The following is a 21884-nucleotide window of genomic DNA, read 5'->3' on the forward strand; positions in this document are numbered from 1 at the left end:
TCCAGTGCTTGACCACCCTTTCACTGAAGAATTGTTTTCCTAAAATCCAATCTAAACATTCCACAGCATTGTCCATACAATAAGTCATATCTTCGGGGTCTGCTGTTGCGTTTCCTTCTTCCTGGTGTGCATTAGCCTTTGAAAGAACAGAAGACACGATCCAAACAGCTTCGGACGAGTGAGGCAAGTGTTTCCTCTTTACCGAGGGAGGAACAACAAATGCCACATCTCACACTGCCAAGAGTCCGCCGTTTCTGCCCAGGAAAACATCAACGAAGGAGTGGTGCTAAAATTAACGCTTTATTAAACACCTGGCACTTCCTGCTTTTAACAAAAGCTTTAGAAATCGCGTGCTTGGGGTGGCTTATTTTTCGTCCTAAGGAGCAGCAAGCGCCTCCCTGGCCCAAGGCGGGAGCCGGCAGCCGGAGGTTCCCTGCCCCGAGGCTGCTGCCAGGGACCGCCCCCAGCTCCCGCGGCGCCGCCCTCTCTCCGTTCCTCCCTCCCTGCCGCCGCACCCCCGGACCCCGTGACGGTCCCGTCCCGCCCCGGGAGGCGGGACCGCGGGGAGCATTCGGTCCCGCTCGGAGCGGAGCAGCAGCCATGGGTTCGGCGGCGCAGCTCGCGCCGCCTCCGCCGCTCGGGGAATGCGAGCGGGAAGCGAGGACGGCGGTCGCCCGGCACCGGCGGCTCCCGGAGGAGCAGGTGGGTGCCTGCCCGTGAGGGGTCTGGGAGGGCGGGCCGCGGCTCCGGGGCTGCCCCCGGCGCCGGGCAACAATGGAAAAGCGGAGAATCCTTTTGATTCTTCTCCCGTGTCATTCCCGGTACAGCCACTCTTGTGAACCGCTGCCGGGTAACGCTCCATTGCGGCGGGGCTTATGCAACCTGCGTGGGGCTGCCCACGCGTGGTGCTGGAGTATCCCGCCGGTGGGTCCGCCTAACCCTCGTTCTTCCTCCGGGATGCTTAGTCCGCTTGGACGAAAATGGGAGCAGATGTACAAGGGTAGTCCCGGTGGGGCATCCACATGTATCTCGCTGGAAGTAACCGGGGTGCGCTCTTGCTATCCCCGGAATTCCCCCCAGTGTTCAGCTCTTGTGTTCGTTCATTTGAGTATCTTAAGTCTCTCTATTACTTAGGAAACGTAATATGTTGTCACTGGAGGAAAGCACCAATTGTTTTTTCCTTTTTTCTTTACTTTTTTCTTTTTTTTTTTTTTTTTTGTCTGCTTCAGGATTTATATTTTTATGGCATGGAAGTGGGCTTTTTGCTTAGGGGCCTTTTCCCTATTGTTAGCTGTAAACTGGCTTTCCAGGCCCCCTTTTGTTTTGCAGACAGCATCGTCCCAGTGTTTAGACAAAGGCCATACTTTTAATGCACCTTTATTGATGTTTCATTTAAAGGAAAAAAGAACACAACCGTTTTCATGCACAATAGTAGAAAGCTACGATCTGCTCTGAAATGTACTCACGATTGCACAGGGGCAAGCAAAGCTGTGGGAGCGCATCCCTAAGTAATTTCGAGATGGTTTTGATTTCATTAATCATTTTTGTTGAAAATTCTTACAAGATGCTCTGCACTTAACAATAAATGAGCCATGTTACAGCTGAAATAGTTTAATATCGGAAAGTGTCTGGCAAGTAGTACTTACCTGACATTACATCTAGAAGCGGGCCACTCTGAAAGATTCTGCTACTTGAGAATTCACTTAGCCCCATTTACATAAGTCAGCGCATCTTCTTGCCCCTTTCTCTAGAAAAATGGGGCAGAGCAGAGCTCATGTCCGAATGTAGGGTAAGGACAGATGCACCAAGGGAGGATCAGAGTTCTCTCTCTGTGTCCATGAGGCCTCCTGCAGGATGTCACAGGAGGCAAGTAAAGAATACTTTCTGGTTCTGGTTACTGTCCTCCCCGTAAAGAGAGTTTAAAAAGTTGAATCACATCTTCTCATGTATTACTGTGCTCAAACGAGTTGTAATTCATCACTAAGGAGCTTTCCCCTGCAGTTTACAGCTGCTTCTTAGCGATGGGTGTGTTGTGGTTTCAGGGGATGGTGTAGACTGAAAAGCTGCCTTCCAGTAGTGCCTAAACACATTTTCAAATGAAACGGGTAATAAAGGTACTGCTTGGGTGGCCACAGCCACACTTGCCACGCAAACTCTCTTTCTACTTTTCTCAGGCACAGGTAGTGATCCTGGCTCTTTCTGACCAGTTGAGGTGTCGCAATAGGATAGCAGAAATTTTAAATAGGCCACAAGGAAGAAAGAGAAAATCCTTCCCATTTATTGGATCTATTTCATTGTCATAGCACTGAGTAGTTTTAATGCATACTGAGGTGCAGTCAGCTGAGAAAATAATAATCTAGGTTTAGAAATAAGGATTGTCTCTTGCCTTTATGTAATTTACAGAAAAAAAATTAAATATTGGATAAAATGACAGTAAAAATAATAATAATTGGATAAATAAGCAGCATTGCTTTGTTTTTATGTGTAGGGAATACACAGGGAGTTGGTGGTCCCTAAACTTGCTGCAAACTTTGACAGAAAGTCCCAGATTCTCTCGTTCAAGAGAAAACAAACTTGTAGCTTGATTTGCAGGGGCTCCTGTGTCATCAAGCCTTGTCAGGCTCTGTAGCTTTTTTGCTTTCATGAGTGTGTTCAGTTTTCTCTCACAATAATCAGTTTCCCCTGCCGTATTTGCTGTCATGGAGGAATTGTTGCTGACCTCTGCTGTTCCAATGAACAGGGATCCTGTTTCCAGGCTAGGTCCTTATTGGAGTCTCTCGTGGAGGCTCAATGCTGTTGCTGTGTTTACTGAGGGTGTTTGCATTGCTAACACAGATTCTGGTCCTAAGCCTGTGTTTTCCTGTTCCACGTTCTCTCCTGAACTATAAATGCGCATGCCCCTTTAGTCAGATGTGCGATGCAAAAGAAGTCAAGATCTGCTTTGGTGTTGGTATAAATTCTTACTTCTCTCATCTGGTGTGAAGGGACGCCCGCATGAGAGAAGATCCTTTGGCCTTTTTTGAGAGGGACTTCTAGGTGAGGATCTGGGGTGTCAAACCTGGGTGTGATTTGGTTTTTTCCATTTCCTGCAAGTTTATGTAAGATCATACCTTGTAACATAAAACTAAAAGAATACCTTCCTGACAAGCAGAACCTAAGTAAGTAATTTCACGATTATAAGCTGCACCAATTATAAGCTGCACTTCCAGGTGTCAGCAACTTTTCTTTCTTTGTCCATATATAAGACGCACCTGATTATAAGCCGCACGTTACAATACAGAGTGTGATAAAAGGTATCTGTTCTATCACCATCTGTTGAGGGTGGGGGCAGTGATCCTTATCTCTGCAGGAGATATTCTGCTAATGGACCATCCATTGAAACCAGGCGGGGCATTGTTCTTTATCTTTTCACAACCCATCCTTCCTACAGTGAGTCATTTTCTGCTAATGGCCCATTGAGTCCCACTGTGGGACTGATAAAATTACTTCATCCCATTAAAAGTTGCTCCAAGCCAGGGGGAAGAGCCCAATATTTCTTACCAAGATAAAAACAGAGGTTATGGGACACTAAGGTAGCCCCTTTTTCCACTGGACTCCAGAGGAAAACTGGATTTCTCCACATCACCACTGGACCTCCGGAGGGAAACTGCACCTTCTACAGGACCACTGCTTCAACTGAATCACATCTGTCACTGCAGGAGGATGCAGCCACCATTTAATGGGACTGCTACCAACACCCTGCCTGACAGGGTGTCAGGTTGTACTCTGACTTTGTACTCAGGGTTTGGAGTTTGTTTCTTTGTAGTATTGTATTCCTATTTTAATTTCCCTAGAAAATAGCTGTTATTCCTAATTCCCATATTTTTGCGTGAAAGCCCCTTGATTTCAAAATTATAATAATTTGGAGGGAGGGGGTTTACATTCTCCATTTCAAAGAGAAGCTCCTGCCTTTCTCAGCAGACACCTGTCCTCCAAACTAAAACAGCAACTTTTCGTTCTTTGTCCATATATAAGCTGCATCTGATTATATGCCGTACTTCAGGTTCAGACCAAAATTTTAGTCAAAATGGTGTGGCTTATAATTGTGAAATTACTGGAATAATGAGTACACCCTTTAATTTATTTTTTTTTAAAGAAAGAGTATTCTGTAGGAAACAAGTCTATTTAATACCAAACCCTCTGACTTTGATTTTTTATTGAAGTTTGTTTTTGTGTCAGCACAGGCATGCTTAATGAAATTACTCAGAAGCACATTTTTGAAAAAATGGAAGGATATGTAACTAAATGTTACACATAGCCTTTGAAATTCATTATTGCAGTAGACTGTAGAATTACCTACCTGTGTGATTAGATTTGAAAGCAGAACTGGATGATAATTTGATTTGTACCCTTTGTAGGTTTGCATGCAAAGGTAATTACACCTATTTTAGTCTTCAAAGCACTGCCTGACCTGGGTAGTTTCTTCCACCTCTCCTATATTGCAGTGCTGGGGTTCAGAAGCAGTAAGTGAAGGCACCCAAAGATTCAGCTGTTCCTGAAGCCATGTGAGTAGGTTGCTGCTTTACCCCTCACAGTCACATTTTTTTCCTAACTGTTGATAGTTATTAGTCAGACGCATAGATTGTCCTGTATTTTCAACATCACTAGAGGTGAGGACCTCAAACTTCCTTCTCTAACCCACTTCCTAAAATAGGTTAGCCATTGTCACATTGCATTCTAATCTCATCAACACCTATAAATTAAACTACTAAATAAGAATAGAAAAACATGAGTATGTATTAATAAAAGTTGATGCAGAAGTCCTGCATTTGCATCACCTGCATCCTGCATATGCCCTACAGCAGGACATGAGGTGGTATTAGCAGGATGCCCAGCACCCTGTCTGTTTAGAGGGACTTTGCAGTCAAACTGTGTGTCACAGTGGAGCTCCTGACATCTGTGGCACTGTGGTTGCCCTCTGTACCGAGAATTGTGGGCAGTTCCCTGTCTGGGCAAGGACAAGTTCCTTGTAATCAAAGTTGAAAGCTATATAACAAAATTCCCGGTTGCTTCAGTGAGATCAGGATTTCCACACTGGTTTAGGATACATAGAATTCACAGTACTGTAAAACTGTAAAACAAGGCTTCTAGAAAATGTTGAAGTACAGAGTTAATATGTGATATGTGTATTTGCAAGCAGATTTATTAGCATAGACTATCACCTTTTCATTAACTTGAGTTTGTAAGCCTTTGGGATGCTTTATTATTATTTTGAAGAGTGTTTTATGGCTGTTAGTGGAGCATTTTATCTTCTAATAGATGGCTTCCGATTTAGAGGTGCTGTTACAAAAGGACTTTGAGAATTGAGAATTTTGTTGAGGAGGTATGGGTGTCTTAACTAATTTCAAGCCCTGAACTTTTTAAATAACTTTACAGTATTACTGGTATTTCTCCAGAATGGAGAGGATAAGCAGAAACAGAACTAGTGAATAATATCAATAAACCTGTGGTAAGCCTTGTGTAAAATCTTCATTAGGCTGTTGGGTGGTTGTGTGCTGTGTTGCTCAGAATGGTATCATTTCAGCCATAAGTCAGTAATGATCAAGAATGTTTTCAAGTACCCTTGTATATGTGGAACTTGTAATGCCTAAGGCTGGAAACCTATTTCTAATTTATTCCATGCTGAGATAATCTGAAAATTGTAGATTTCTCCTGCTCACAGTTATTGGAATTTGTTTCCAAAAGTAGTCATACTTGACAAGGAGGACTTAATCCCAAATTTGTTCTGACTCTACATATAAATTAACTCTATTGCAGAGGCTCATATCTGTAAAATAATAGATGATAATAACTTTTTTAAAGCATTACAGTAATTTCACGAATACAAGCCGCACCAATTTGACTAAGATTTTGCTCCTAAACCGGAAATGCGGCTAATAATCAGGAGCGGCTAATACAACCTCAGAAGTGCCTGCCAGAGTGCTGAGCCGAGCAGCTGCAAAGTCGGCATTTTGCGATTGTTACAAATCGCTACTCTGTTGCACTGCGGGTGGAGCCTGGCTCCCTGTAGGCAGCACGGGGGGCGGGGAGAGAGGCGGGAGAGCTCTCTTCCCTCCTCTGCCGCAGCCCAGGGGAGAGACGGGGGGGGCCCGGCGCCGCCATTGCCGCGGCCCGGGGAGGAGAGGGGGGACCCGGGCCGCCCCTACCGCGGCCCGGGGAGGAGAGGGGGGACCCGGGCCGCCCCTACCGCGGCCCGGGGAGGGGGGGGGAAGCCCGCGCCGCCATTGCCGTGGCCCGGGGAGGGGGGGGAAGCGCGCGCCGCCATTGCTGCGGCTCGGGGAGGGGGGGGAAGCGTGCGCCGCCATTGCTGCGGCTCGGGGAGCCGACGGGAGCCCCGCGCAGCCATTGCCGTGGCTCGGGGAGCCGACGGGAGCCCCGCGCAGCCATTGCCGTGGCTCGGGGAGCCGACGGGAGCCCCGCGCAGCCATTGCCGTGGCTCGGGGAGCCGACGGGGTGCTTTGTCCCCGCCCGCCGCCGCCACGGCAGGAGCGGGGAAACTCCGTCCCTGCCCGCCGCCGGCGCCACGGGCGCGAGAAAGCTCCGTCCCCGCCCGCCGCCGCTGCCGTAGGAGCGGGGGAAGCTCCGTCCCTGCCTGCCACCGCGGGGCAGCGCCGACCCGGGGTGACCGAGCCCAGGGGCAGCGGCGGCCGGCCCCGAGCGGCAGCACCAGGCTGGGCCACCTGGCTCCGTCAGCGGCCCCTAGCGGGCCGAGCCTGCACAGCCTTAGCTCAGCCAGTAAACCCCGCCCTCCCCCGGTTCTGTTACTGATTGCACGCGGGTCCTCGCTGCGAACGACAGAGCGGCTTATATTCGTGTGCGGCTTATCTATGGACAAAAACGGAAATGTTTGCCAACACCCAGAGATGCGGCTTATACTCAGTGCGGCTTGTATTCGTGAATTTACTGTATTAAGTTTCCTGGGGCTTAACAGCATTTGATGAAAAAACCCCTAACCCTTCAAACATACTCATAGCACCTACAATAGATAAGATAATATGCTTTATTTGAATGATGGGAAGATCCCATTTTCTTAATGGAAAAAGTATTCTGGCGATAGAAGCAAATAGAAATATCCTCTTTTTAAAGGGCAGAATTTACAGCTGTTGCTTTTCAGCAAACCAGTGCATTTGATACACGCAGAATGTACAGGGAATGTAAACCTTTTTGCTGAGTCAAGCTGATCAATTTTAGTGGGGGACCCTGATAAATGAAATCCAGTAGAAATTAAATGTTGCAGGTGCAATGAAAAGATGGATTAGATATTGGATTAAAGCTAATGTCTATGTAAAATTGCAGTATAGATGTGATCGAGTTACAGGGACAGTAGCAGGAGCATAAGAAAAAGTGTAAAAGGCATCTTTAAAGTGGGGGAGAGAGGTAGTAGATCTTGGCATCGGGGCAGGCAGGTTTCTTCTCCCATGGACCCTCCTGTGCCAGGTTCCTGTCTTTCACACTTTCCTATCTGGTGCTGCATTAGTGGGGATTTTACTCCTGAAATTATAGGACATTTTTTGTGTTTATCAAGGGAAGCCTCTGTTCTTGTTGAAGCTATCTCTGTTCCACCTGTACACAAGTTAAAGTATCTAGAAAAACCTTTTCATCTCTTCAATGCAAAACTTCTGGTATTTCAGAGTTTGTTCCAGCATATGTTGATTCTAAACCAGAGTTTCTGCAAAAGCTGACTAAAGGGAATCTGGCACTGTTGCTTTTCTTATGTTGTTGCTTGTTTCTATAGAAACATCTTGTCTCAGTTTTATAAATGATTTCTAGATTCTTGCTGTAAAAGAAATGTTAACCCAATATTTGGTTTGCAATCTTTTGTTTAAACTTCCTCTAAGTATGTCACTTTTATTGGTAACTGCTGTAAAGTACTTTTGGTATTAAGAACTTTTCTAGTTTTCTTCAATTTGCTTCTTTTTCCCAGAGGAAGAAGTTAAACTTCGTTTTTTTCCATCTTGTTTTTCATCTGTAATTGAGTTGAGTTTTTTTCTCATTTCCAAATCTATTGATGCTTTCATAGTTAAATATCAGATTAAAATTAGCCTAGAGAAATGAACCTGGTTGGTTGTTGTTGGGTTTTTTCCTCTCCAGACAGCTAAAATTAATTTTCTTATCTTTATAGTCTGTTGGCTTATGTTTACAAAGTTAAATACTAATTGTTAGTTTTACACAAGCAAAGGATGCAAAGGGATACCAGTCTCTTCCTGTAGTAAAGAGGAAGAAAATCAGAAACATTTCCAATAAAATCACTTGCAAATTCCACTTTTTTTTAATTAAGCCTAAGATATCTTTTAAGTACAAGAAAGCAGGGTGAGATCCTGATCAGATGCCAGGTGTTACTAGTAACAAAACTATTTTGCATGTGTGGAGAAGTAGGAGGCAGAAAAACAGTACCCACCAGGCCAGTGCCATCAGCAGGTTTAGCGCTGGTGACCTGCAATGAGGTGAGGCTGTGGTTTGCTCAGAGAGGAGGCCACCAGCTGGGAACCTGCTGTTGGCTGCAAATCTCCAGAGCCTGTCCATGGCAATACACTGGGTGGTCATATGTCTGAGTACTGGTGAGATTGGATCATTTATTCCCTCAGGACTTCCATGGCTGGCTACCCAACTATTAAATTTGTCGCTGTGTGTTGGCTTGTGGGTCCCTGTCTGCACCCAACAGAAGTCAGTCTCGTGTTCTGCAGGGGAGGGTGCAGAGGGAACCTGTGGTTTCTTCCATCCTGGTCTCTGTCATCTGCTCACTTCCTTCTCTCTTTTTTCTTTTTTTTTTTTTTTTTTCCTGAAGAGTGGTCCTGAAGTATTTTCAGTTTTAGTTTGCATCTTCTAAAAAAGATAGCTCTGAGGCACTCTCTTCTGAACATTAACATCCCAACTTATTGAAAAATACTCCTGTTTTTGAAAGTAGGCTTGTTCTTAAAATCATATCTCACTGACTTTCTTGACATTTAGGTGTCTGTAGGCTTCAGATAGCAGACACACCACCTGTTCCCTGGAGTAAAAATAACCACAACTGGAGTCAAATAGATAGTGAGCAGTTAACTACTGCAGGGAAAACTTCTTACATGGAAAAAAAAATTGAACATGCAGATGGGTATGTAAATGTGGCATCCCTGCATTTCTTTATTAGAGGATTGAGGTCTTTTTAACATCTCATTCAGAAGTCATCCCTGCATTCTTTATTACAAGGATTTTTTAACATCTCATTTAGATGTCATTAGACATGTGCTTGCTATTGAATTCAAAAGGGATTTATTTTCTATATAATCTGGAAATAATTTCCTTAAATATACCATTCTTTTTCTTTTGTTCATAATTGTACATATGATGGATTGTGATCTGAGGCATGTCAAACAATTTGGAGAAACTGCTGCTTTTCTGTGGTGGAGGTGACTGTTGTGTGTACTTTTGTGTCCTCTCTCATTACCTTCTTTGCCCAGCAGCAAAGAACGTAATGACTGTAAAATCATAAACTTTGACATGGAGACGACAGTAATTTCAAGTAATTATAAGCCGCGCCTGATTATAAACCTCGTTTCCAGGTGTCAGCAACTTTTCGTTCTTTGTCCATATATAAGCTGCACCTGATTATAAGCCGCACGTTACAATACAGAGTGTGATAAAAGGTATCTGTTCTATCACCATCTGTTGAGGGTGGGGGCAGTGATCCTTATCTCTGCAGGAGATATTCTGCTAATGGACCATCCATTGAAACCAGGCGGGGCATTGTTCTTTATCTTTTCACAACCTATCCTACATCCAAGAGTCATTTTCTGCTAATGGCCCATTGAGTCCCACTGTGGGACTGATAAAATTACTTCATCCCATTAAAAGTTGCTCCAAGCCAGGGGGAAGAGCCCAATATTTCTTACCAAGATAAAAACAGAGGTTATGGGACACTAAGGTAGCCCCTTTTTCCACTGGACTCCAGAGGAAAACTGGATTTCTCCACATCACCACTGGACCTCCGGAGGGAAACTGCACCTTCTACGAACCACTGCTTCAACTGAATCACATCTGTCACTGCAAGAGGACTGCAACCACCATTTAATCAAACTGCTACCAACACCCTGCCTGACAGGGTGTCAGGTTGTACTCTGACTTTGTACTCAGGGTTTGGAGTTTGTTTCTTTGTAGTACTGTATTCCTATTTTAATTTCCCTAGAAAATAGCTGTTATTCCTAATTCCCATATTTTTGCGTGAAAGCCCCTTGATTTCAAAATTATAATAATTTGGAGGGAGGGGGTTTACATTCTCCATTTCAAAGAGAAGCTCCTATCTTTCTTAGCAGGCACCTGTCCTCCAAATTAACCAGCAACTTTTCGTTCTTTGTCCATATATAAGCCGCACCAGATTATAAGCCGCACTTCGGGTTCGGACCAAAATTTTAGTCAAAATGGTGTGGCTTATAATTGTGAAATTACTGTAGTTATTTTCCCAATTCCATTGGCTTTTCTCCTCCATTGTTGGAATTCAGTGTTTGTCTAATGCACTTTCAGGCATTTGATGCAAGAAAAGAGGCAATTGTAGACTTGTACTTATTCTGGTGCTGTTGTTAAGTCTGTGGTGGGAATTTTTCAGGTTGTCTGAGCAAGAGAAGACTGTTGAGGTTTCTTCTATTCAGTAGTCATGACCAAATAGAAGAATGCTACTTGGTTTGCTTTAATGGATCTTGTGCCTTCAGAGTAGTTAAATGGATTTTTTTTTTTAACAAAACATCCTGTTATCTTCATGTGGAGCCAGTTCCTTATATTCATCTATTCCCTTCTCCCACAGTACAAAGGCTCTTGAACTTTATCCAGCTATTTCACTCAAGTCAGTTACTTGGGGTTCTTTTTCCACACACACACAAAAATTCCAAACGAAACACACCATCTCAAGATTCTTAGGCTAAGTATGGAAAGCTGTGTATCAAGCTGCTGCTTCAGCAAATAAAATGCCTGGAAAACCATAACTATACCTCTCCACACAGCCACATCAGGGTTGTGGTAACAGAACTGAAACTTGTGGTTACTTTAGAGCTGTTCAGTCCTCCAGCAGAAAAAATAAATGTTAAATCTGTGCTCCCATGCTATTTTTGATTAGCCACAGGAAAATAACTTCCTAAGTGTGTAGGGTAGTTTTGTGTCCCTCTTGGATCCATTTGTGTTCTGCATCCTCCAAAGCTCAGCAGATTTTCTTGGTGTGATCTGCTAATAGTCAGGTGCAGGAACTGTGTGCTCTCAGCAGTTTGAGGGGAAAAGACCATAAACTGGCTACATTACACACAGGAGATGCAAACAGGGATCAGTTGTAGGCCACTGTGAAAAGTTCAGTGCTAACTTTATCCTTCTCTCCTAGGGAATAGCATATGCAAAGATGGCTTCCTTCTGAGGAGCAGGATGTTGTGATGGGCTCTCATGTTTCACTGCCTGATCAAAGCACCCTTTGATAGGAAGGGGGTAAACAAGAAGAAGATTGTCCTGTTCAACTGATGTGGAGCAGCCTCTGCTTGTGACATACCATGTGTTTTCCTGAGTTTAAGAAGCAGTGAGTTTCAGTGAATGTGTGGAAGTTTGCCATAAGCAGGGGTAGTTAGTGGTCAAAACATGGGGTATTTTGTGTGTTGTGTTGATAACAAACATGACTGGAAAAGCCACAACCAGATGTTAGTTGGGTTCAGTAGGATACCTAGGATTTTACCTTTGTTATTTTAAAGCTAGTCAAGGAAAAGATTTAATGACATGCGGGCTTTTCTTTCAGAAGCACTTCAGGGATACAGGAGCATCAGCTGCTCTGGAAGCAGATGGAACTTGTCACTTAGTACTCTTCTGTGACCTCCTCATAGGGTTTCATTCTGAAAAAAGATTATTTTATGGCATCCTGCATGACATCTGCAAGGGCTATCATGGTTCTCCTTGAAGCATCGAAGTCCCTAAGCTATTTGGCCTTAACAGAGGGGGAAATTTAGTTCCAGGTTTCAGTATAAAAGGTTTTCAGAGTTTGGATCTTAAAGTTTTGACTTTCTGCCAGTAAGCAGTGGGAGACAGTAGACGATGGCTTTGCTGGTGAAAATGTGCTGTTTTGAATGGGGAGGGGAATTTTGTAATAGCAAACATCTGAAAAGATTAGAGGAAATGACGTGCTTGGTGGGAACCTGCAGGTACCAAAGGATTTGTGAAGTACATTGTTTGTGCATGCTGGGCAGTGGAGTGGATCAGATGCTTCCCTTTCTGTTCTATGTGACAACTCTGTTTTTAACTTTGAATAATTTAAAATACAAAATTAGAAACCAAATACAAGATTGAATATGGAGTACTGCAAACTCTGGAGCCCCCAGGACAGGAAAGACCTGCCAGAATAAGTCCAAGAAGATGGCCATCAAGATGCTCAGAGATGCATGAAGAGGCATCTCTCCTGTTAAAATAGGCTTGAGAGAGTTGAGGATGTTCAGCCTGGAGAAGAGAAGGATCCAGGGAGCCATTATAGCGCTTTCCAGTGCCTAAAAGGAGAGAATTTGAGAGGGACTTTTTACAGGGGCGTATAGGGATAGGACAAGTTTCAAACTGACAGAAAATAGATTCAGACTAGGTCATCCCAGTAAGTCTAAAATAAAATTATATTGATGTAAAATTAATTTAAATTACATTAAGAAGTAAATCATTACAGTAATTTGATAAGAAACATTAGGTTAGGAAAGAAATGCAGTCAGCATTTCTAATGCGTTCTGGTTTAGACTTATTCACTTAGGAAAGCCTTGTTCTCCTTTCTTCTTCAGGAATACCGTATGTGTATATTTGGTGAGTGTCATTCAGCCAGTTGGAGGAAGGGGGTAAGACAATTCTTGTCTGAGAGGCAGTGTTGCTGTTCCCCTCTTTTCAGGAGATATTTTGGGCATGTATTAATGCATATCCATCTCGATCTCTGGCTGCACTGCTGTTCCCCAGTCCCTCTGAATTTCTTCATCACTCCTGTGTTTCAAAGAGTGAGAAAAGGCAAACAAATGAGTGCAGATTAAGTGGCCCTCTCTTATATTCTCTCCTGAACTGTAGCAGATGACGTCTGGGAGCACCCCCTGCATGGCACCTGTTAGCTATGAGGAGGAGAAGAGCAGCTTGCAAAGACCTGGAAAGCATGTTTTCTCTGAGGCTAGTGCAGATCAAGAAATTCCCTCTGCTCACTCCTGATATACGCTTGATTCTTAACTTGAAGCATCGGCTGAGTTGTTGATGTTTTTAAACTAGCAACTTTGAAACAGAAACTTCTACTTTTACATGAGGAAGCTCTGGTTTTGCAGAAGCAAGGGGGTGCAGCTGCTCAGAATGGGTACATTTCTCTCTCCACATTTTGTTTGTTACGGTAGTGTCAGTCTAGTTTCAAACTGATTCAGTACGATTAGTATGAAAATAGCCCTATGAAAATAATTCAGTAAAAATTAAAGAGTCAACTGGGAACTGTGTGTTCACTGAAGACGACCAATTTCTATAATGGTTTAGAGAAGTATTTTTCAGTGGAAAAAAAAAAAAGAAAAAAAAAGAAATTGGTTCTGAGGTTATGATTTGAGAGCTATGGGACTGTATGCTGTTTTACTGTTGCTCTGTTAGAGACATTCTAGCTGCAATGTTAAAGCTTAATTATTATTCCATAGCAATTTGGAGTATTGTAACATTACTGGCATTTGCCCTAAAGGTTCTGTTTTAGCTACATGTCCTGGTTTAAAGGGACAGTATTGCCAGAAAAAGGAAATTCAGGAACTCTCAGGCAAAAGGTATGGGTTTGGAATAACAGTTCTTTACTGATATATTTACTAGACAAACAAAAACAGCATCAGCTATATGAAAAAAAAAAAAAAAACAACAGTGACAGAACAGAACGAAACTCAGTCTCAGTCCCTTTTTCCAGTCACAGATGCCCCTCCTCGTCCGCACAGTCCCGATGGAGCAGTTGTGGCTGCTGCAGGAGCAGGGGAGCAAGGCGGTAGCGCTGTCCCAGGTGGGAGAAGGGTGAGGAAAACACTCTGCTCACCATCGACGTCCCAGTTCTCAGCATTGTTCTCAGAAACAGGAAGCTTTAGCAGTCCGAGTCCAAGGAGCCTGATCCCAACCTCTCTCCTCGAGTTTGGCCAGCGAGCTGCCAGTATCCCCCCACCCGCCGAAGGACAAAAGCAGCACTCCACTTTCGGCAATCAAGAAAATCAGGACCCGCCCAACCATCCTTTTGTCTTGAGCACTTAAACAACTAAAAGGGGAGCCACCTCGGCTAGCTTAACATAATAATGGGAGAAATTTCTAAACCTCGACCAACCCACAACACTACACCTCTGAAGACATGTATTTGTCCAGCATGTGAAATATCATGCAGTAGTAAAGAAAAATACGCTATCAGTGTTTCATGACTGATCATCTGTTCTCAACTTCACTTTCTTTTTGCTGAGTTGCCTGTAGAAGATATACTTAGCCTGAATTAACTGAAGCAGACTTTGAAGTCTTGAGAATTTCCATGATAATTTTGAAAGGTTTTATAAAAGCTGTTGAAAAATATTTGGAAAATTAACTTGACACCTGTTATGTAATTAAACATACACTTGTCAGTTTCTGTGCCTGGCAGCTGTCTTTAGTGTCCATGAATCTACCCTTGTTTGAGGTGATGAAAAAATCAAAAATGCCTGGACAGCCTTCATGAGGTGGAGTTTACTATGTTTACCTTCTTTAAGAGATGGTGTGCAACTTCTTGCTGTTAGCTTATCAAAGCAATCTGGGCTGCAAGCACAGTTGTGTCCTACAGCTGCCTCATACCAGGAAAGATGTTGGCATGGACACGTGTGGTTAATCCTGCTTTGCCCAGTGCAGACCTGTGCCTACTGGCAGCCTCCTGACCAGTGCTGCATTTGCTTTGCGTGAAGACTTCCAGGACCTTGCTGAGTACCACTAAGAAGCAGGGGCAAAGTGATGCATGTGTTTTTGCCTTCCTGGTTGCCCTGGCCATGGCTAGAAAATGTAGTGATTTCTCAGCTGTTCTCTCAGAAGTGGTTTCTGCACCGCTTGACATGAGCTGTGCTCTGATCCCCTCCACTGTCATCTGCCACGTCGTCCCTCTGGTCTCTGCATGCAGGAAGCAAATACAGTAATTTCACGAATACAAGCCGCACCAATTTGACTAAGATTTTGCTCCTAAACCGGAAATGCGGCTAATATTCAGGAGCGGCTAAAATGTGAATAATTTTCTGACATTTACAACCTTGGAAGTGCCAGCCAGAGTGCCGAACCGAGCAGCTGCAAAGTTGGCATTTTGCGATTGTTACAAATTGTTACTCTGTTGCACCGCGGGTGGAGCCTGGCTGCCTGCGGGCAGCACGGGGGGCGGGGAGAGAGGAGGGAGAACTCTCTCCTTCCCTCCTCTGCTGCAGCCCGGGGAAGAGACAGGGGGGCCCCGCGCCGCCATTGCCGCGGCTCTGGGAGGCAGCGGGGGACCCGGGCCGCCACTGCCGCAGCCCGGGGAGGCGGCGGGGGACCTGGGCCACCACTGCTGCGGCTCTGGGAGGCGGCGGGGGACCCAGGCCGTGGTGACCGAGCCCAGTGGCAGCGGCGGCTGGCCCCCAGTGGCCCCGCTGAGCAGCAGCACCGGGCTGGGCTACCTGGCCCCGTCGGCAGCCCCTAGCGGGCCGAGCCTGCACAGCCCGAGCCGAACCAGTAAACCCCGCCCTGCCGCCGTTCTGTTACTATTTGGCAACTTTGTTGCTTGCGGGTCCTCGCTGCGAACGACAGAGCAGCTTATACTCGGGTGTGGCTTATTTATGCACAAAAAACGAAATATTTGCCAACACCCAGAGATGCGGCTTATACTCAGTGCGACTTGTATTCGTGAATTTACTGTAAATGTAATCTCCCTTCCCAGCACATCCCTTCTCTTTTCCCCTACTTGTTGTGATCAGTGTACACTTAGGCTAAGAGTCTGTTTGTCTCCCTGTGCTCTTTGGGAATGGAGGGATAAGAGTTCCATTGTGTTCCCAGCCCTGCCTAGTTTACAGAGGCTCACAAGAAGCACTGCTTTTCTGGAAGAGACTAATCTTGAAACATTGGGATTATTGATGAGTCAGTGTTTCTTTGAATTAAATAAAGCACAGTTAAAGCCAAAATGCTGAAGGAAATCCAGTAAGGGTGAAAAAACAATCTGGGCCTGTGAAGTGGGCTGAAAAGAGGCAAGAGAGTGTCTGTCTTTACATGAACCTGCAGGACTGCAATTCTCCCCTTTCGGGCTCTTCTGTAGAACCGCAGAAAGAGTGAACAGAGTATTAGCTCTGAACTACTTATGAACACATTACTATTTAGGCTTCCTGTACCTGTCCCTTTATGGGATTCAGTACTGTGGTTTAAACTAGACTCTTTATGAATAAGTAAATTAAAAAAAAAAAAAAAAACATTCCTGGTACTTTCAGCTCATGGACTGTTGATGTTTTGTTGGGGTTTCTTTCCAGCAGCAGCTGTAGAACTTCAGGAGCATTCAGCCAGCAGGTTCTGCATGGTGGCCTTAAGTCTGGCCTAGAAAAACAATACTGGTTCCTTTGGTCTTTGCTGGATGTTTTTATGTAATAATGGTAATTCACTTCATTATTTATTAATAGACAACCTGGTACTGGTGTGAAAGGAAATTTCTGCTTCTCTACCAAGACCATGCCATGAAACAAGGGGTGCTGAATAGCATTCATCCATGAAGATGGAACATTTTTGCTTTGAATCTGGGAGTAAACTTATTGCACATAGAACTTGCGGGCAATTTGTAGGACCTATTGATCAGTTGACTGAATTATTTATGAGTACCTGCTGCATGTGTTTTCACTGCTACCTAATGGAAGCATTAGAAGAGTCATGTTCATCATCTTGAAAGCATATTTGCCCTGGCATACCCAAACACAAGGCAGTAAGGTTTTGTGCAAAGAATCTGTGGACACTGGGCAAGAGAGATGGGTTCTCAAACTCTAATCTAGTTACAATTTACATGTTGAAACATTGATGTTTTCTGCTGTGATATTTACCTGTGGCATCTTCATTTGAAGACAGACCTCTGCCTTCCTGTGCATTTGCTCCGCCATTTTTTATTTCACAAAAGTCCAGAACTTGTTTTTCTTTCCCTTTGCTTTTTTATACCACCACTTTGCCTCTGTGCAGTCCTTGGGTCTGTCTTCCTTTGCCTGACTTGCATGGCTCTCTACACCAACATCAGGATAGACGTTTATCACTTTCCTGGTCAGATCCAGTGCCCTTTTTTCAGCAGTGATTAGTAGCCCTTCAGTTCCTGGGCTTCAGTGCAAAATACTTTGTAGTTCATGTTTAATGATTTGATATCATTCTTGTAGTTCTAAAGATGTTCTGGAAATAATTCAGCTAAATCCCCTCCCTGAAATTAGAGGCATCTCATTCCATTGTGGTTGCCTTGACAACCACAGGCAGGTTGAACAGACAGGTAAGATGTATGGCCTGCAGGAGAGCTTTACACCTCCTCTAGAGCGGTATCTGGAGGAGAACAGAGGCTGTCATATATTCATAGCACCACTTCAGATGCCCCAGGCTTGGATAAACGACGTCCTTAGCATTGTACCAAGGTCATAAGCTATGTAGCATTTTCAATCTCTTGACTTCAGGAGTAGATTTATTGCATGTGTGTCTTAGTTTTATGCATTCAGATAGAAACAGATGAGAGACTTGCTCAGAATCACAGCAATAAAACTGTAAAACATATTTCCTCTTTTTGTCTTCTGTCTACAGGTCCACCAAGAACAAAGGAACCATACCACGGAACCTGTGATAGATGACTATAAAAAGATGGGGACTCTCTTTGGAGAACTAAACAAAAGCCTTATCAGAATAGGCTTCACAAGGATGTACTTTGGAGAACGGATAGTAGAACCTGTAATAATTATATTCTTCTGGGTTATGCTCTGGTTTCTTGGCCTACAGGCTCTTGGACTGGTGGCTGTTCTGTGCCTTGTCATTATTTATGTACAACAGTAAAATTTTATAGATACTATGTGCATTATGTATTTCAATGCTGTCACTATGTCAGTGCATTTATGTTTAAGTAAATGGGTGGTATATCAAAAGCTGCGATGCTTCAAATTGCTAAACTTCCAATGAGGGGGACTAAAATTACATTTTAAGCCAAATCAGCAGTGCCCTAATTACATGTGTTAGGGGGAAAGAAAGGAGATGTTTATAATATAATGGTGTGAAATGTACTGTTTTGTGGGCTCTTGGAGCCTTAGCCGAAGGAGTGGCTTTTCATTTTCCCCTCCCTTTCTCCCCATGTTCTTGCTTTGTATGGTGGAAATTTCATGTCTGGTTTTAAGAGGACACTTGATATGAGTGTTCTCTTTCACTGCTGGGAGTGCCTATGTGCTGTTTATTCCCTGAATCTGCATAATTTCTTAGTGTTTTGCTGAAAAGCTAAATCTGCACAAGGGAGGTTTGGTAACAAACCTGCAATGACAAACATTCATAAGAAGAATACAATTTCCAGACACAAAAGCAACTTTGGTTAGTGTAGTTTATAGTAAGCTCTCCTTCAGGAAACAAGCTGTACCAGCAAAATGCCCTTATACTTATGTTAGTGACTTCACTCAAGACTTCAGCTGTTGTTTAGGAGAAATTGCAGTCCTACATTGGCCAAGCGGTCTAATGTTGCACCGCCGCCTTGCTTTTTGGAAATGTACTTGGATCCTGCTGCTATTTTTCTTTCTTTATTCTTTGTACTTGCTTTTTCCCTCAGCCCTTCTTCTTAAGATAAATATTTGGATAATTCATGGAGTTTGTAGGTAGTTCCAGCTGCAGTGTTGGACACTTGCCATTCCAGACAGCAGTGCTAGAATTTGTTGTCTGCTTCCTTTGGGTGGTGTGAGAAGTGTAACCACCAGATATCAGATCAAATCTCTCAGTACTTCCCACATTTGCTGCAGTGTGGGCCACAAGCTAAAGCTTTGTTTACCTAAGCAAACTGGACCTGTTTCCTTCATGCAAGACAAGAATGGAGTTGAAACCAGGTGGTCATTTTACTTAGTAGTTTTAACTGGTTCCTTTCCATACTAGGCAGCAAAAGTGCCTACTTATAGGTGTATGTCACGGGGCACACAACCTAGAGAAAAGGTTAAACAGATTCAGGAGTGGGTGCAAAATTCACTCAGCTCCCCAGTAGCCACCTCAGGGGTATTCTGGGTATTTCCAAGTTCTCTTTTGCTCATGAAGAGAAACAGAAGAATGGGACAGAATCTTTACTACTTCTACTTTATTACTACTGCTAAATAAGCTAGCAATTTAATATTGGTTGTACATTACTTCTAGCAAGAAACATAATTGCAAAATTGGCTTCATCTGTGATAGAGTAAAATTTCGTATTTGCTTAGAGATGTAATAGGAGATATGAAATTTACAGAAAATTACTTAACCTTTTTCAGTGATTTTTTTCCTAAATGTTTTTACAACAAAAGATTAGTTGAAGATGCTGTCTTATTCAAAGACTTTTAAAGTTAAGGGAGGGTTCTCTATAGTCCCAGTCCTGCAACTGGATTCTCAAGTCCAGCTTTATGCATGGATTATTTTGTCTGTTAGGCTCTGTTTCCAGAACTCCTGGCTCCAGTTCTTATAGACTTCCCTGTTAGGAAAATAATTGTTATTTATGGCAGGGAATATGAAAGCCCAGCTCCTCTAGAATCTTTTGTATTAAAATGCCATCCCTAGACATATCTTTGTGCTTTTCTAATGAACAAGTAGTATCCTTCTGAGGAGACAGGTCACCTCTCTGGATCTTCAGATGCCTCCGCATGTGGATTCAAGAGACTCTGCTGAACCAGCAGGACTACAGGGCACTGGAACTGAGGCCCAGCTGTGTAGTTAGATGGCAACCTGTGTTGATTAAATAGTTATGCTGGTGGCAGGAAAACATTGGTGTTTCTAGATATAGGGGGTTTTGTTGTTCAAAACTTGAAGTCCCAAAGCAAATAGCAAGTACAGGCTGAACTCAGAGCCAGGAGCTCTATACTCAAAAGTGCCTAGGGGTAAGCTTTGGGGATTTTTCAAGTCCCCTAGAAGGAGAACATCTGTTTACATATTTCTGTATTTGTATAGATAGAATGATGGGGTTATGTGTATTCTCCTCCTGTATAAGGGCTGTGTTACAAAAGCATCCTGTTATTAAAAGTAAAAAAATTTTAAAAATCCTTTATTTCTTCCCACAATCCAGTTACTGTACAAAGGATCTCATCTAATTCCTCTCATCCCAAAGGAAAAAGTGTGTCTATGATACCCTTGTTGCAGTAGTTCTCTTGAGTAAAGATGCTGTGCTGTTAGATGGCATGTGATATTTCCTTGAAGTGGTCATTTTACTCTGTACACAAGGGAGGGGGAACAGTGAACCACGGATGTGACCAACAGCTTCAGTGAGGATGTTGTTTATATGCATGTGACCTTTCAATATGAGCAGAACTGTGACTGTTGCACTCATTAATTCAGTTCAATTGTTTGTTTGATGTTCGTGTTTGTGTACCTGTACTCTGGAGAAAGGTAGGGTAGCTTTGGAACCAAGATTGTGTTTAGTGAATGTCTTAGGTGGTTTCTCTTAAGGATAACTAAGTTTTGTCCTTTATAGAAGTTTTGCATTTTTAAAAACCTGAAAAAATAGTGTTAGTGGTGTAAGGTTGGCTAAAAAAGAGAAAAAGAAGAATGCGTTGCATGGACAATGCCCCTCTCCTGTTTGGTTTCATGCATTCCCTTGTATATTAACACTTTGTACTGAAGCATCTGTCCTAATTTTGTGCTATTACTATACTATCTCACTCTCATTTGCAGGGGAGGCAGGAGGAGCTAAGGAAAAAGGGAAACTGGGATAGAATCAGATATAAAGAGTGGAAAGTGGAATGTGGCAAAACAATGCATGTATGTGTCCAAAGAAATCTGATCATAAATGTGTGCCAAAAGTAGGAGGAAATGGGTGAACAGTCCTTGCCTTGTGTTCTTTATTCCATCCAGACATAGTAGGAAAGCAAACACCAAATGTTCAAAGGATGTCCCTAGCTAAAAATGCAGTAGGTTAGTTTTAAAAAAGAGAAAAAAAGACAATTTCACTGTTGTCTATACATAGTAAAAACTGATAATGTTGTTTATGCTGTTACTTATTTGTATTATTATTATCATTATTATTATTGATAGAACTGAAAGCACCTTTATGCATCTGTGTGTAGGACTGTGTGAAAGAATTATGTCCCTTAAATCTGTGTTAAATAACTACAAACAATATGATTCCTGTTGGTCAGTGTGACATTGCAAGCGTTTTACATAACCTCCATTTTTTAACGGATGGACTCTTCAGTACTGTTTCACACCTGCCAGATGCCTAAATGGTTGAAATAGTGTGTACAGAGAAGCTCTGCAGGAGAATCTTGGAGAACTCTGTTTGCACTGAAACATCATCACATCAAAACTGTCCATATGAAAAGGAAAAATCGTATTTCTTAAAAACTCTGTATTGAATTAATCCTATGGGAAGCACTTTGTTACTCTTTCTAATAAAAAGTATTGCCATCAATGATATCTGTGAATTCTTTGTGATGCTTTGTTCAAAGCTACTTAGATCCTTTCAAAATGTCAGGGTAGGCTCAGATGAAATGGGGCAGTGTTCTGATATCCACTGAAATTAGTTAACTTGCAGCTGGTGGAAAAAAAACTTAAGTACAACTGCAGTAAAACTGCATCATGTCTCTATGGTTGTATGCAGCAAGTTATGCTAAACTAAAAGAGAATAAATAGTAGAGCTAGGTGTTATTATGGCATAAAGTAGCTTTGGCTTCACAGCATATTTGTTTTGCATCCAGAGCAGCGTCTGA

General features: G+C 43.2%; 1 protein-coding gene across 1 annotated transcript; it reads left to right on the forward strand.

Annotated features, from left to right (window-relative positions):
• The first annotated feature begins 540 nt into the window (after positions 1-540).
• Positions 541-21591, forward strand: FAM241A (family with sequence similarity 241 member A). Its single transcript, XM_033060924.1, has 2 exons — positions 541-702; positions 17779-21591. Exons 1-2 carry the CDS (start codon positions 601-603, stop codon positions 18022-18024), a joined length of 348 nt encoding a protein of 115 aa, XP_032916815.1. The 5' UTR covers positions 541-600; the 3' UTR covers positions 18025-21591.
• Positions 21592-21884: the final 293 nt, after the last annotated feature.

Source organism: Catharus ustulatus, chromosome 5 (assembly GCF_009819885.2).
Source record: "Catharus ustulatus isolate bCatUst1 chromosome 5, bCatUst1.pri.v2, whole genome shotgun sequence".
In the NCBI taxonomy this organism is placed as follows: Eukaryota; Metazoa; Chordata; class Aves; order Passeriformes; family Turdidae; genus Catharus; species Catharus ustulatus.

Bases quoted from the DNA above. Each gene is read 5' to 3' on its own strand.
- FAM241A (XM_033060924.1), top strand. From the start codon at position 601: ATGGGTTCGGCGGCGCAGCTCGCGCCGCCTCCGCCGCTCGGGGAATGC. The intron at 703-17,778 runs GTGGGTGCCTGC...TTCTGTCTACAG, and splicing joins GGCGGCTCCCGGAGGAGCAG to GTCCACCAAGAACAAAGGAA.